Genomic DNA, 15,760 nt, shown 5'->3' with positions numbered 1-15,760 from the left:
CAGAAGCCGGGAACTTTGCGGCTGTAACATCAATACTAAGCTGATCTTTAGGGGGCGGCTTGAAGTGGAGCAGCCCCGGGGAGAAGGGTGCAAAAGGGAGAGAGGAAAGGGATCGGGAGGTTATATCAAGAGTATACGGTGGGAAGAAACCTTATGCCTAGGCCTTACACCGCGGTCGTCGGCTGTAGCGCAGGGCTTCGAGAGAAACCGAGGTCGTCTTTTCGCGGGCACGGGAGTTGGTTTTTCGGACGGTTGATATGGACCAGAAGCTAACTGGTTCTGGATATCATGATGGGTCTCAGTTGTGCTAATTTGATCCTGATCGCCATGCCGTGCCATATCCACACTACACGGCCGACAGCCCGGAGACAAGTCATGACCCGATGAACCTATTTCATTACACCTGCAGCTAAACGGACTGAAGTAATGTCTAGGCTCAAGGCCCTTCTTATGCTCCCCCCTCTTGTAGTCAATCCAGAATATTTACGGCGAACACGATTGATTATTTCCTTCTGCCCTGCAATCAAACCTTTCATGAAAATTCTTCCATCTCCGTAACCGGAACAGGAACCGTCTTATTATAAGGTGCAACACAAAGATGCAGACCCATCCATCCACACCGTTTGAAAAGCCAGAGCCCCAAACAATGCACCAGGACCCACGATACTGATCACCTCATATCGATTGGTGCTGAGTGATTCACCAATGAATTGAACATGAGCCTGAGCCTGTAGTTTTCGCCACGAGCCGGTTCATGGTCGTCGTTCTTACACCCAAGGTGCAACATACACTACGAACCTCAACATGACACCATTTAAACTTTTGATAGGCACGCCTATTCTGATTCAACTAACGAGACTAACTAATCAATAATAATAATCAAAGGATATAAACAAACAGCACTTCAAAAAACCCTCTCGTTACCCCAGACTTATTATACCTAGGAACTGGTCCCTCAACGACGCCCAGACAGACTGCGATGACAGCAAGTGAACTTCTCGCTTGCTCAAGAGAACGAAAATGATCGAAACAAAATCCCATACCAGAATCGGCGCCCTTATTCACTATACTGCAATTGCCAACTTAATTAGCCAGCGACCTCAGCATAGACAGAGGACTTGGTACCCCGTTGCTCCAAAGGAGAAGTGTCGGATTCAACTGTAGCTGCCTCAGACTGAACAGGAGACAAATTGTCTCCCGAGGCCAGAGGCTCCTTTCCCTTTCCCTCGAGGGTTGGCGATCGGCTTTGGACTGGAGTAGAAAAGCCCTCGGCCTCGGGTCGCCAGTCTCGCAGATCATCCTCAGCATCGTTAAGGATTTGGCGTGCCTGGGAGGAGTGTTGATAAGGCTCTCGTGTATCGCCAGGGACCACAGGCGAAACGTCGAGAAGCTCCAACAGACGGCGGCCATGTTTGGCTAGGATGATCTGCTTTTCGGCACGCTCGATGGTTGCCGCGAACTCGGCAACATAGGCATCCTTGAGCTTTTGTCGGGTCTGTATGATTGGTCAGCCTTGCTCAAATAGTTGATGACGCGATGCTAGTCGCATGTACTCACGGTGTTGGTCAATTGAGCCTCGGCCACCAGGTTCTCAGCCTCAGCCCTCACCAATTCCTGCTCAAGGACAGGTAATCTTGTGCTGCCAGGCTCCTTCAACTTCAACTTCTGGATCTCGTCGGCAATCTTGTCCTTGTTTTCGCGGCTGGGTTGCACACTCTTCTCGGTGTTTCGAATAGCCTTGAGTTCGGCACGAGAGTCATCAAGAGCATGAGCATATGCGTCCTCCTGCTCGCCCATTTCACTTAGGATAACTCCCACTTTATCCGAAATATCACTAATACTGTCATCTCCGGTGTGCTCACCCCATTCAGATAACTGGGTTGCGATGGAAACTCGCTCACGGCCGGCGGTCTCATGGGCGCCAATGAGGTTGTTCTCTGATTTGATGAGGCGGAAGAGCTTACGGGACAGCTCAGGTTGGACCTGGCCGCGGAGTGAGTTGAAGGAGAAACCAGGGCGCTTGGCTCCGGCACCAGCGCCAGAGCTGCCCTTGGATTTGTTGGATCGAATGGAGAGTGCGCGATTCCTAGAAAAGGGTTTTATGTCAATCGGGCTTTCCGAACATAGTGATTCATGGCGTGAAGGAGAGGCGTCGAAACTGAAGCGAGACATTGTATTTTGATATACAGTAAGGTTGGTTAAGGCGTGACGACATGTGAAGGTTGACAATTGCTGAAGATGCTAACGGGAGCTTACATGTTGAAGGCCTGAGGAAGGATGACTACCTAGGTAGGTAGAGAGCCAAGGTAGGGTAGGTAGGCAGGTGAATCCTGCAGTTATCGCTCAAGAGTAACTGCGACTCGGCCAGAATGCACCTTCTTCCATATAGTCAGCTTCGACATCACAAAACATTCTTGCCTTCTCCGCTCCCTCGTAATGGAACAGACAAGGCCCAGCACCTCCTCACACAAATAGGTGACAGCTTACAGTGGAATAAGGCGATTCAAGAATTCAGCTGCAGAGCCGCTTTGGGTGGTAAATCAGTGCAAATCGTCTGGGTCCGGGTCAGGTCTCTTACAAGGGGGATGGATGTAAGAGGTCTCCAGATGTTAAAGCTGCCGATACATACAAAGGCAGGGGTTGTGCAGGCTTTAAGCAAGCAGGATGGCCTTTTGAACTGACGTTGACGACACCAACACATCTTGGATCTGCCCTGCTTTCGGTAGCACAAGTACATGTTTTCAGCTGCACCTACGCTCACATTTGGAGTAACTCGCTGTATCTGTCTTAGAGAGCCTTTGGATGTTCGGTGGCGGAATGCAGAGTGATGTCATGAGGTCTTCTAGCGACGATCCAGCCTTGCGGGACACTCCGCACCCGCCCAAGCGATACGTCAACAGGCTTTTCCAAAGGGTCACAGAGTGGCAGCTCCAAATGACGAAGATCCGTAGCTCCCGAGAAAGAAGCACGAGGCTCAGCCTTTCATGTATGGAAGAGACATTGGTCGAATAGCATCTTGAGATTCTTAAGTTGACTTCTTTTCTACTGTCACAACTTATGATCAACAGTCAATTGAGCCAAAGCCAACCAAAAAAAAACTCCATCATATTTGCTTGCGCTATGTCGCCTATTCCTGTGCATTATTAATAACGCCCACCCTGTTTCCAATATCTTTAACGAGACAGTTTCCCCCAAAACCTTGCCCAAATAGTCATACGTTCCTCATTTATACATTAAACACATTGCAAATGCCGCTAAACACAGCCCGCCAAGTACCGCATGCCCTGTACAACGTCATCGTCTCTAATTACACCCACAATTCAGCATTGGTGCCTTCAGTCGATCAATAGCGCTCATAGACAACAGTGCCACTGTTTCGTGGGCTGTGGCTGTAGGACCGTCGAGAGACACTGGTGTAGCTTGCTCGGGGAGAGCGTGAGTGATGATGGTGATGGTGGTGATGGTGATGATGACCTGTGTATCGTCTAGAAGGTGTAATCTCTTCGTGATAGTAGTACTTGGTCCTGGGCTTGGGTTCACTGCCGAAACACATCCTGGTGGTTGTTTGAGGGTTTGTTCGGCGAGGGTGAGACTGGTCGTAGCTGTGATAGGACAGGATTAGTCGAACGAGATCGTTAAAGCGACTGTAAAGTGAGGCCCTGATTGATCAGCCTCAACCTGAGATATTGGTTGTCAAATTATAAATGCAAAAGAATGTGTGAGGCTTCGAGGAGGGTTCTCATGTTCAATCTTATACCAGTGCCCTGGTTTCCTTTGCCCGGTTTCTTTTGACTAACCCATGCTGTCAGAACCTGGCGCAGACAAGGAGAGGGTCCTCAGCCAGGGTGGCCATTCGGAGCCTGTCTCGCCCACCCATCTCAGGCTCAACTGGGAGACACAGTCCCTCCACACATCCTTCGTGTGGTATCAAGTCCGTGTTAGAACCTGGCAAAGTACACAAGAGGCTCTCAAAAGAGGCTGGGCCTACCTGGCTTACGGAGTTGCCCGCCTTTACGGATAATGGCTTGGACCCTGTCCTTGGTGGTGGCTTTGCTGCCTTTGTCAAGCGTGCATTTGATTGTCATATGATGCCTCTTGCGTCTTGGAAACAGGAAACCTAATCCATTTACTAATACCGTCCCTCTATTTTACACTTTTACATCTTTCCCAGCAGCTGCTTCCAGGCTCTTCATCATGTAAAGGTGAAGACCCCTCAATCAAAAGGCACGTTCCGTTTCTATTAAAGCGTCTATTTCTTGGGCTTAAATCCCACCTGCACCTGGCCCAATGCCCAGGTAGTGACAAATACTACCATGGCACTGGCAAAGATGACCAAAGGTTTTCGAAGAGCGCTCGAGAGAGGCGCATCGTAAGAGATGATGAGTTGGCGGTCTCGGAACTCGTCGACCAGGTTTCGCGCCTTAATGCTGACAGCTGTTCTGCCGACAGTATCGAGGTAGGTTCTGGTCAGATCAACCGAGGTAGATACGATCGATGATTCGGGAATGTTGGTGTGGAACTTGACGTTCCTGTATCAAAGTTAGCAAAGGCACAGATAGTGCTTGGACTGTCGGCTTACTCGGCGCCTTCTGGAAGGAGAATATTGACGTTGATGTGCTCATATTCAACGCCTTCTGGCTGCTTGGGGCCTTCGAGAAAAGGAATTCGAAGTACGAAACTACCAGCGGCGGTTTTTCGCAGGAAGTTGGAAGCATCGGAGTTCCATCCAATAGTGAAAGGGTACCTCCATCCACCAAAAAGAGGGTATCGCGGCTTTAGAACAAGAAGAGCGTCTCGGCTGTCGGTTCGCCAAGTAGACGTCGTGACGTTGCCGATCACATCCGTATAGTAGGCGTCCACGCTTCCGCCAGGAAGAGGAATTCGCAACTGGTCGAGGTAGTGCGAAGGACGAACTCCCGCAACCCCATGCTGACGGTACAACGAATGCTGAGAATATTTGATTCGATCGAAGTTGTCAGAAAGGTTGGCACCGCCGTGATACATCTCGTAGTGCTCCTCGAAGGCGATGTTGCCGCCCCAGTGGCTGACTTCAATCAGACGGTCCAGCTCCTTGACGTGAATAACCGGTTTGGTAAACTGAAAGCGAACGTTTGCAGGGGAGACAGCACCGGCGGGCTTTTCATCGAAGGGACCATAGATGAGCTTGGTGCCCTGCTTTACAGGAAACTCCTTGACCTCGCCACTGCCTGGAAGCTTTGTATAATCGGGGACGTCGGCCGAAGCAGCCTTAAGCTCGGTCTTCTGCTTCTTCGTGATGTAGGCAGATGGTGCATAAACGGAAAAGTCGAAGCTCAGGTATTGATCATCGTCCTGGGAAACGGCCGCGGGGAGAGGGGTGTAGGCTTTCAGGTAATAGTAGGTGATTCCGAGCGTTTGTTGAGCACCAGGCTTGAGCGGCGTGGGCAGTCGGATACGATAGTACTGAACATCACTATATGGCACCATTAGTAGTGAACTGCGACATATCCAGGCTCGAAGACACATACCTGAGAGGATCGTACTCGACAGTCTCGGCCACGAACGGTCCGGCGTTCGCATCCTTACGATCCTTAACCTCGAAACCTCCTATACGAGGAAGCTGTTCGGCAGTAAATGGCACATAGTACTCTGTCTGCGGCTCCTTTGCAACGTTCTCGACGAGGACATTGATCTGTTCCTTCACGTAGGTCTTCTCTAGAGAGATTACGTGCACCAAATTGGCGTTCTTGAAAACCTGTGGAGGCTTAAAATCGACGGGCAGGATGACCTTTGATGCCTTGGAGTCTGTAGTTGCGCCAGCGAGTGCGACAGATATGAAGCTAAAGAGCGCCGTGGTGATGGCGAAAGGCTTCATGATGACGGCTTAAGATGGGGATACACTCATTTATTGAGATATCCGAAGCTGTCAAGAATAAAAATTTGTCGTGGCCGTGTACCGCAAGGTAATTGTGGTCAAAGTTTGATTAATGCAAGCTCGCAACTCTCGAGACACCTCAACTTCTAGACCCTCCTGAGACAGCTCCCCAAAAAGCATACGTTGCCCATTTGGCGCGTCAGCGGAAGCTTCAGGGTAGGTTCCGTAGCTAGCATGTCTAACCAATGAAAACGTGGCTAGATCGCAGCTCGGGAGAATCGTAGCGCCGGACCCGGACCCTCGGTACCTTAACTAAAAGGTGCGCTGGCCCAAGCACCCCTTCCATTCTCCATTCTTCCTGATGACGGAAGGCGGGAAATACCTGAACGGCAGAAGAACCAAGTACCTAGCCTTGGAGACCCCCCCACGAAGGTGGCTTACTGGGACCTGACATCATGTTACCAAGCTGGAGCTTAAACTGCCCAGAGTGGACGCGGCCGACCTCCATGCTCCCCAGCTCATGAAGGTTGAGGGCAGTGAAACATGTGCACAGTCAGGGTATCATGAATTTCATACTGATTTTGACTTCGAAGAGATGGCACTAACCAAGAGGTGCAACTGAAAAAAACGCAATTGGAACTCTAACGTGTTGTGCGACTTTCAGTCAGAGTAACCACTAATAAATACCAACGGTCCCCTCCATCAACGGCCCGACAAGATGGGCTCCAGTTGGAGTTAAGGAGAAGAGACACCTCAACCCACGCGCATCTCAGACCACGAATGTCTAAGCGTGAGGTGCCTGAGTTCTTGTTCGGGCTAGTATCATTGTTGAGGAGAGATGTCTCTTGTTTGCTTCTTTTGCAACGAAGCGGTCAATCAACCAACCCACGAAGGATACAGAGGTGGCTCGGGTGCCCAGTGAAGGGGAGCAGACACAAGTGTTCAATAGAAACCAGGTGCAGCCTACATACCTACTATATTTTGGATACCTACATAGTATGTATGTACTAAGTTAGTTGAGGGTCAAGATGGCGGAGACCTGGGACGATCTGGCTGTCGCCAATTGGTCACAAGATACAAGATCAAGTACATGTCAACCTTTATTTGCAGGTAGATGTACTTTGCTTCTGGCCGATTGATGACATGAGAAGACAACTAATAAGTCAACTCCCTGCAAATCTCCCGCTCAACGGCCTGTCCTGACCTCGACTCACCTCAATTTACTCCAGTCCAGTCCCTCCAAGACCTACTAGCACCTACCTTACCTACCGACGTAAGGTGCTTTCTTCTCCACCTCCCTTCCATCCCATCCCATCCATATCTGGTCTGCTTTAAAAACCCTGTATCCCCCTACCTACACCATCCTCCCTATACTCCTCAACCTGTTCTAAATCCTAATTGTGTTTCTTTCCTTTCGTGAATACCTCTTTCACTCTACAAACGTTTCTACGGTGACCTACGCGCTACGAAGCTTCAACACGACACTACCCCGCCAAATCCGAACCCCGCCAAAAGTCAAACCTCCCTCATCAAAATGGTCGGTCTTGGTCCTCGACGTCCTCCCTCCCGAAAGGGTACGTACACTGAAATGCTATCACTTGCTATCTTATGTTATGACGTCCCCGCGACCGAGAAACTCTATAACTCGTTGCTTGGGAGCATCAATTGCTGCTGGCCACGAGCTGTTGCTTGTCCACGAAGAGGAAGCTCGCTCGGTGGGGCAGAGCCAGCAAAAATGGCGCCGCGATGACGATGTTTCTCCATCCTCTGCAACATTCCTGGTGACGAACCTTGGAGGCAAGACGAAGTCGTCTTCTAGAGTCACGACGGTGAAAAAAGCCGTCGTGCGAGATCGAGAGCCATCCTCATTGGCTCTTGGGGCTCGGCCAAGAATCGGCGACAACAATGATAATCGACTGTGCATGCAACTATGACCTCAAGCTTCGGGGAAACAACGAATTTGCAGATAAGGTGTATTACGTGAGCTTGTACTTCGTGGTTACTGAATGCTATTGGGTTTGCCAGCTGGCAATCACTGTACTACTGTCAGAGTGTAGATGCAGTGCTTGTTCAGTGACCATGCAGCACTGAAGTCAAAATGCGCTGCCCTTCTGTTAACCTTTCTCTCCTCAGTCTCTTGTTTTTCCAACTGCATCCAACCAAAATAATATCAGCCCGCTCAAATCTCTGTTGCTAACGATAAATCATGTCAGGATCAATGGCCGATGTCCCTAAGGATCTCGCCGATGAGATTCACAAGCTCGAGAAGCTCTTTACGGTAGAGGCCGCTAAGCTCAAGGAGATTACCGACCATTTTGTCTCCGAATTAGCCAAAGGTGAGCCCTGCTGTTCTGCAGACTACAGGGACGACTGTCTGACTCTCAACAGGCCTCAGTGTTGAGGGGGGTAGCATCGTGAGTTCGAAACAGACACCTCCAATCCTGCTTCTAACCAAGTCCATAGCCTATGAACCCTACCTGGGTCATGTCATACCCCGATGGCTATGAAACCGGAACCTACCTGGCCTTGGACATGGGCGGAACAAACCTGCGAGTCTGCCAAATCACCCTGACCGAAGAGAAATCCGAGTTCGATATCCTCCAGTCCAAGTACCGCATGCCCGAGGAGCTCAAGTCTGGTACATCTGAGGAGCTTTGGGAATACATTGCCGAGTGTCTTTACCAGTTCCTCGAGACTCACCATGGAGACTGCAGCAAGCTGGAGAAAATTCCTCTGGGTTTCACATTCTCGTACCCTGCCACCCAGAACTATATCGATGAGGGCATCCTGCAGCGATGGACCAAGGGCTTCGACATTGATGGCGTGGAGGGCAAGAATATCGTGCCTATGTTTGAGGAAGCCCTGAAGGCTCGCGTACGCTGAACATCACTCTCAAGCCCCAGAGAATCGCTGCTGATCATGTGAATAGGGCGTCCCCATCAAGCTTGCGGCTATCATTAATGATACTACTGGCACATTGATCGCTTCAGCCTATACCGATACCGCTATGAAGATCGGCTGCATCTTTGGTACTGGTTGCAATGCTGCTTACATGGAGGACTGCGGTTCCATTCCTAAGATTGCCGACCTGAATTTGCCCGCCGATCTGCCCATGGCCATCAACTGCGAGTGGGGAGCTTTTGACAACGAGCACAAGGTCCTCCCCCGAACTGCCTACGATGTGACTATCGATAAGGAGTCTCCTCGCCCAGGACAACAAGCCTTCGAAAAGATGATTGCTGGTCTCTACCTTGGCGAGATTTTCCGACTCATCCTTGTTGACCTTCACGATAACAAGGCCATCCATATCTTTGAGAACCAAGATATCGCTCTGCTACGCAAGCCTTACTCCCTCGATGCTTCCTTCCTGTCTGCTATTGAAGAGTACGTTTTCTTCTTTGGCTGGGTTTACACACACTGCTAATTTTCTGCTTTAGGGACCCCTGGGAGAACCTGACTGAGACGTATGATCTCTTCGTCAAGAAGCTGAACCTGAAGCCCACACGCCCCGAACTGGAGCTCGTTCGAAGGACCGCCGAGCTCATCGGCACACGTGCTGCTCGCCTTTCGGCTTGTGGTGTTGCTGCTATCTGCAAGAAGAAGGGATACGAATCTTGCCACGTCGGTGCTGATGGCTCCGTGTTCAACAAGTACCCCTACTTCAAGGAGCGAGGAGCTCAGGCTCTGCGAGAAATTCTTGACTGGCCTGCGAAGACCGACAAGAAGGCCGAGGACCCTATTGAGGTTCTTACTGCTGAGGACGGCAGTGGTGTCGGCGCCGCCCTGATTGCCGCCCTGACCCTTAAGCGAATCAATGAGGGCAACATGGCGGGTATCCTCCATCCCGAGAACTTCAAATAAGCATGAGCGGGGGTCGATTGATGAAAGGCGCGTGATGGGTATCAGAGGTTAATATTAGGATTGGACGGAAAACGAAGATAGACGTGGACTTGAATGAAAGCACGAATAGAGACGAAGGGTTTCTTAAAGACTATCAAGAGCATGTGCCACTGACAGGCCTGGAATTCTTTTGATGGATATATTCGTCTAGCCCATGAATGTGCAAATAGGCAGTCGGTATTCTGCGAAATGAAGTTAGCTTGATAGTGATGTAAAATAAATGGTATGTCTTACTGTCCAGGGTCCAGTATCGTCTCCGTACGCCCTCCCACTCTCCCTCACCAGCCTTTTCTAGACCAGACATGTCTACATCACTCTCCTCCCATTCGACATCGAGCCCTGCATCGGCGCACTGCATCTCGACCACCTTGGTGTATACGTCGTAGCAGATCTTTCTGTCAGCTCCAAGGCCATTGAAAAAGCTGAACTTGCCATCCTGGTCCATGATGCCAATGATGCACTCAGAGAAGAAGTGACGTAGCTGAGAGTAGTCTTCACCAAAGGTGTCGAAGTAAATGGCATCATAAACCTCACCATCTTCCAGTAGTTTTGGCACAACATCTTGCCACTTGCCCTTGTGCACCTTGAAGGCGCCCTCTTCAGGGCCGCTCTTCTCCCAACTAGGGCCAAATTTGGATTCATCCTTGGAGAGGTGCTCAAGAACGCTCGGGTGTGCCTCGATGATATGATGGCGTGATGGCTTCAATTCAGCGAACATACCATCAACGATACCCATGCCGAAACCAATGTTGAGGATACGTTTGCCGGGGGCTGAGTCGGGAATCAGACCGGCAACCGACCGGCGCATGATGTCGGTCTCCCATGCCATCATGACACCGTTGAGGTCAGAGTCGACGAGCTTAGCATCGTCATATACAAGTTTCGAATTTAGATATTCCTCACTTGTGACTTGCTTCTCTTGAGCGTCGGGAGGAATGAACTTGGGTTCTTCTGGATGAGGGGCTGTGTCTTCAGCGGATACCAGTTGAGGAGCCTCTTCGCCATCTTGTTCAGGTTCCATCTCTTCGTCACCATCATCTGAACCAGATGACAGTGCTTCATAATCCCCCATAAGAGCGAACAAGAGTTCAGCTCGCACTCCAGCCTCTACACAAAGGTTGTATAGAGGCTTACGGCCAAGCCTAAGGGCAAGGCAGCCTGGTGTCTCATTGTTGCTATCGACATCGTTCCAAATCGCACCTCTCAGGAAGAGATCGTGAACTATCTCTTTAGCCTCTTCAACGGAGCCATCCTCTTCCTGGTCGTCATCGTCCCCAGAAGCTGGCCCGCAGGCACGGATAGCTGCATGCAAGGGTGTCTCCCCAGTCTTGGGGTCCTGAGCATTTGCCTTGCCGGTGGTTTTTAGCAGTTTCTGCAGACCACTTCTATCATGACCCCAGGCATGGTAGAGGACTTCTCGGATCTCGTCTGGGCAATCGGAGGATATGCGCGCCGGCATGGAATCATCGATTTTGGGAGCCATGATGAGGGGCACGAAATAAAAAACTGTGTGTCGCGGGGTCGAGGGGCACGGAAGTTTGGAGGTGGGTGGACGATACCCGAGCTACAAGGGTTGAGCAACGAGTGTACCTGTCTATCTACGCATGTGGTAAGGTTGAAGCTGGGTTTTCGAGTTGAGGCTGTAGAAAAGAATCAAGGCCAAGTTTGTGCTAGGGTTGGATCTATACAGGTCTGGAGTTCAGTGGTGAAGCATCTTGACCCGAAAAAAATGGGGGCCGTCTCTGGATGGTGCAAAGAAAACAGAATATAAAATCTCGCATTAACTATAGCCAGGGTCTTTCACTTGCTACGAAGTGTTTTGTAGTTCTATATTAGTTACTAAAGAATGATGTATCAAAGTCATCAATGCGCAGAGGTATAGACATTCCCTCGCAACTTGGAAGTACATCATAGGCAACTACCCAGGTAAGGTATGTATGATAATTACAAGCCCCTTACGTTTTTATATGATTTTTTATTCCTCCAGGGTATCGAATTCGACACCGAGCCTCAACATATTTCTCCACCTTGTGCTACTAGTACAGGTGGTATCCACGGCTGAATCGATCCACTCTCGCAATTGGGCAGTTGGGGATTGTAGTGCAATGCCGGCAAGATGCATTTACACGTGCATGAAAGATGTTTTCTGACAAGCTTGGGCTTGGGTGCCGAAGGGCTCAATTGGCGAATAGGACAGCGTCAACTCGCTTGTTAGGTACTGTAGTCCATGCGTATCCTGTGGATGTGCTGTAAAATGACGCTGGCGCATGCCTACATTGCACAGCACCTTGGGCGAGACAGCCCAAATACCTTAGCTCAGTACCTACCTAGGTACCTTAGGTATGGAAGAACGGCCGCTAAGAAAATACGACGGACCCTCGCTTCAGCAGCACCAGTTTTTCTCGTCGGACTCCCCTGTCCTCTCTCTAGCCTCGCCATTAAGTTTCCTTCAGTGACGTGCACGTTCCTGTAGCCACCAACATGATTCGCCAATCGTCTCAGGTTCAGAGCTTGTCTCGAACAGAGCTCTCGACCGTGACAACGCCAACTATACCCATGTCGGCCTGCTGCTCCACATAACGCCCGGCCTAAAGTCAGTTGCTCGACTAGTCAACGATAACAAGACAAAGCGAAGCGACGAAAGAGTTCACATCAGGTCAAGGCAAGGAAACCTGGAACTTTTCTCGTACCTGGAATCGACTTGCAGTGACACGGTTACCTTGCATATTCGTTAAAATAGTTCGTCCGTACTCTGACCTGCCGACTCGGAAGCCCTGACCTGTTTTGTTACGCCTCGGTCATCTCGTAACTTTCGGCGACACCAAAAACATTGTCTCTCTCGCCCTCCTCTTCTCTTATTATTGTCACCAGGTAAGCCCGCAAAAGATCTGTATCAGCAGCATTCGTCGATTGACTTCCTCGACTGCACTGTGGTCAAACGCTCCATATCTCTTCCATCCATCATCATCAATCAGCCTTGGCTATTCGAGCCCAATTCCTTGGATGTTGTATCCAGCCTCTTCAATGCGCACATGCTGATCGTTCAAGACCTCAAGACACGTTCCAGAACCTGGCTCAGCACCCGCGACGGCAAAAATCTCTCTGTCCGACCCGGCGTCGTCGTCATGAAGTTCGGAGAGCAGTTGCGCTCCAGCGTTATCCAGGAGTATCAGTGGTACTACATCGATTACGAAGGTTTGAAAAATGAGCTCAAGGGACCTACAGGCCCTTTGAAGGCAGGCAAGGGCCCAGAATGGACTGAGGATGACGAGACGCGCTTCGTCGAAAGGCTCGAGTTAGAGCTCGAAAAGGTTCACACCAAGCAGAAGGTCAAGGCTATGGAGATTGCCCGTCGAATTGCTGTGAGCGAACGCGAAGTCAAGGATGTGGTTAATCGCCTGAATGAGCGTGGACTTGGCGAGAATGGCCCAAGCGAGGAAGAGTTCATGCTTCTCGAAGAGGACCTCAGCGACATCATAGCCGATGTCCACGACCTTGCCAAATTCGTGCAGCTCAACTACACCGGGTTTTACAAGATCATTAAGAAGCACGATGTAAGACTCAACCCATTGGAAACAACGTAGCCGTTGCCTAACGAAAGTTCCAGAAAACGACCGGATGGCACCTGAAGCCCGTTTTCGATAGCCGACTCAAAGCCAAGCCCTTTTACAAGGAAAACTACGACGCCGCTGTCATCAAGCTGTCGAAGCTCTACGACCTCGTCCGAACTCGCGGAAATCCCGTCAAGGGCGACAGTGCTGCGGGTGGAGGCCAGGCCAACTTCATCCGACAAACGACTAAATACTGGGTGCACCCTGACAACGTCACGGAACTGAAGCTTATTATCCTGAAGCACTTGCCCGTCCTCGTCTTCAATGCCAACAAGGACTTCGACCCGGAAGACTCAGCAATCACATCGATTTACTACGACAATCCCGACACCTGGGACTTGTACGAAGGTCGCCTGAAGAAAACTGAAGGTGCCGAGGCGATTCGACTTCGATGGTATGGAGGCATGAAGACAGAGACGATCTTCGTCGAGCGCAAGACCCATCGTGAAGATTGGACGGGTGAGAAGTCTGTCAAGGCTCGATTTGCCATGAAGGAGAAAAACGTCAACGCGTACATGAAGGGAGAACTCCTCCCAGCCGCCATCTTTGAGAAGGCACGCAAAGAGGGAAAGAAGTCTGAGAAGGCCATTGCTGAGGACGAGCGATTGGCCTCTGAGGTCCAATATTCGGTTATTAAAAAGGGCTACAAGCCCGTTTGCCGATCTTTCTATAACCGCACTGCGTTCCAGCTGCCCGCCGATGCCCGTGTCCGAATTTCGCTGGATACGGAGCTCACAATGGTGCGAGAAGACAACCTGGATGGCCGTGTCCGCTCTGGAGAGAACTGGCGTCGTATGGATATCGGCGTTGACTATCCCTTTTCGCAATTGCCTGCCGAAGACATTGAGCGGTTCCCTTATGCCGTTCTGGAGGTCAAGCTCCAGACGCAGTCCGGCCAGAAACCACCTGAGTGGGTTCGCCAGCTTATCTCGTCTCACCTGGTGGAGGCCGTGCCCAAGTTCTCGAAGTTCATCCACGGTACGGCGACGTTGTTTCCTGATAGAATCAACCTCCTGCCTTTCTGGATGCCTCAGATGGACGTAGACATCCGCAAACCCGTTACTCATGACTTTGGTATTCGACGACCCGGATTGTCAGGTACCACCAATACATCTGATGACGACGAAGAGCTTGACTCGGATGACGAGGAGTTGCAGGCTTCTGGCCGCAACGGCACTAACGGCGAGTCGAGCGCACAGGGCGCTCGTGGTCTCCGTGAGATCCCCCCTATTGACATGGAGGGCCAGATGACAGACCTTCCCGCGGCAGATGAAGACTATGCGATTTACAACTCGGATGATGAGTATGATGAAAGATACGAGCTGGCGCAAGCCAAGAGAAGTGGAGGATGGCGCTACTACTCGACATTGCTTTCTGCCAAGACTCGACATATCAGACAACATTTTGGAAAACACGCGATTTCTGCGCTCAAGCTTGCTATTCCTGCGCCTAGAAGCACGCAGGTTGAACGCAGTGACCGACTGCAAGCCTTGTTTGGGCACGATCCTATCCAGACTAAGAAGTTTAAGGCGCCCCCTGGCAAGAAGATCTACGTGCCTGTACGCGTGGAGCCCAAGGTCTATTTTGCGGCTGAAAGAACATTCCTGGGATGGGTAAGTGCTTTGATGCCAAGTAGGTGTTCATTTACTAATACGCTTCGTTTGATAGCTCGAGTTTTCTATCTACATCGGCACAATTGCTGTCACGCTACTCAACTTCGGTAGCCATCCCACACCTACCCACTTCTGGATTTCCGGCCTCTTTACAGTATTGGCTATTGCAAGCCTCGCCTACTCTGTGTTCACCTATCTCCACCGAAGTAAAGGCATTCGAGAACGCAAGGCCATTGGGTTCTACGACCGTTGGGGTCCAAGTATTCTCTGCGGAGCTCTGTTCGTAGGCGTAGCTGCGAACTTTGGGTTTGAGGGTAAAGAGAGAGGCATCTGGTAGGAACAAGGAGTCTTAGTCTTGGTGGGCATTGTTGCGTGCATTTTTGTAGCGGTGTTTGAGATACAGTCTTAGTCTTGAGGGGGGGTTATGCGAGGCTTGGTTTGGTTCCCTTTTGTGTAATATGAGTTCCTCTGCTGAAGAGGCGGACGCGATAGGTCAATTGGCTAGTTTAGAAAGTTGATTGAGTAATGCATTTAGTGAGCTCAGCAAAGTTGAAAAGCAAACAGAGAGAGAGAGCAGTATTGGCCATTACATTTCCTGACCGACGAATGACTCCATCATCAGTCTTGGTGTTGTCGATCTCTGTCAGAATGTTGAGGATGGTCTTGATAATCCTAATAGGTCAGCCGCTTTTACCAATCCTCTTTGCAATATCTTCGACTTCCATTTCATCGACAGCATCGTGACCCAAAGAATTCGAGTCCATGAGCCTCAGCTACCTCCG

General features: G+C 50.5%; 5 protein-coding genes across 5 annotated transcripts; 2 read left to right on the top strand and 3 right to left on the bottom strand.

The window, feature by feature from the left end:
• Positions 1–1,087: 1,087 nt before the first annotated feature.
• FMAN_01083 (uncharacterized protein) lies at positions 1,088–2,172 on the bottom strand (the record flags this gene model as incomplete). Its single annotated transcript, XM_041830764.1, has 2 exons — positions 1,088–1,495; positions 1,558–2,172. 2 exons carry the CDS (start codon positions 2,170–2,172, stop codon positions 1,088–1,090), a joined length of 1,023 nt encoding a protein of 340 aa, XP_041676418.1.
• Positions 2,173–4,249: 2,077 nt separating this feature from the next.
• Positions 4,250–5,854, bottom strand: FMAN_01082 (putative oligosaccharyltransferase alpha subunit; the record flags this gene model as incomplete). Its single annotated transcript, XM_041830753.1, has 3 exons — positions 4,250–4,529; positions 4,580–5,452; positions 5,508–5,854. 3 exons carry the CDS (start codon positions 5,852–5,854, stop codon positions 4,250–4,252), a joined length of 1,500 nt encoding a protein of 499 aa, XP_041676417.1.
• Positions 5,855–8,072: 2,218 nt separating this feature from the next.
• FMAN_01081 (putative hexokinase) lies at positions 8,073–9,715 on the top strand (the record flags this gene model as incomplete). Its single annotated transcript, XM_041830742.1, has 5 exons — positions 8,073–8,190; positions 8,243–8,268; positions 8,318–8,728; positions 8,784–9,238; positions 9,292–9,715. The coding sequence occupies 5 exons, from the start codon at positions 8,073–8,075 to the stop codon at positions 9,713–9,715; spliced, it is 1,434 nt and encodes a 477-aa protein (XP_041676416.1).
• Positions 9,716–9,901: 186 nt separating this feature from the next.
• FMAN_01080 (uncharacterized protein) lies at positions 9,902–11,237 on the bottom strand (the record flags this gene model as incomplete). Its single annotated transcript, XM_041830731.1, has 2 exons — positions 9,902–9,936; positions 9,989–11,237. 2 exons carry the CDS (start codon positions 11,235–11,237, stop codon positions 9,902–9,904), a joined length of 1,284 nt encoding a protein of 427 aa, XP_041676415.1.
• Positions 11,238–12,879: 1,642 nt separating this feature from the next.
• On the top strand, positions 12,880–15,315 carry FMAN_01079 (uncharacterized protein; the record flags this gene model as incomplete). The annotated part of the gene is made up of 3 exons (XM_041830719.1): positions 12,880–13,308; positions 13,362–14,978; positions 15,034–15,315. The coding sequence occupies 3 exons, from the start codon at positions 12,880–12,882 to the stop codon at positions 15,313–15,315; spliced, it is 2,328 nt and encodes a 775-aa protein (XP_041676414.1).
• Positions 15,316–15,760: the final 445 nt, after the last annotated feature.

This window comes from Fusarium mangiferae (genome assembly GCF_900044065.1).
Source record: "Fusarium mangiferae strain MRC7560 genome assembly, contig: FMAN_scaffold001, whole genome shotgun sequence".
Taxonomy (NCBI): domain Eukaryota; kingdom Fungi; phylum Ascomycota; class Sordariomycetes; order Hypocreales; family Nectriaceae; genus Fusarium; species Fusarium mangiferae.
The sequence above is the reverse complement of the archived record's forward strand: the minus strand, read 5'-3'. Positions and strand labels throughout refer to the sequence as shown.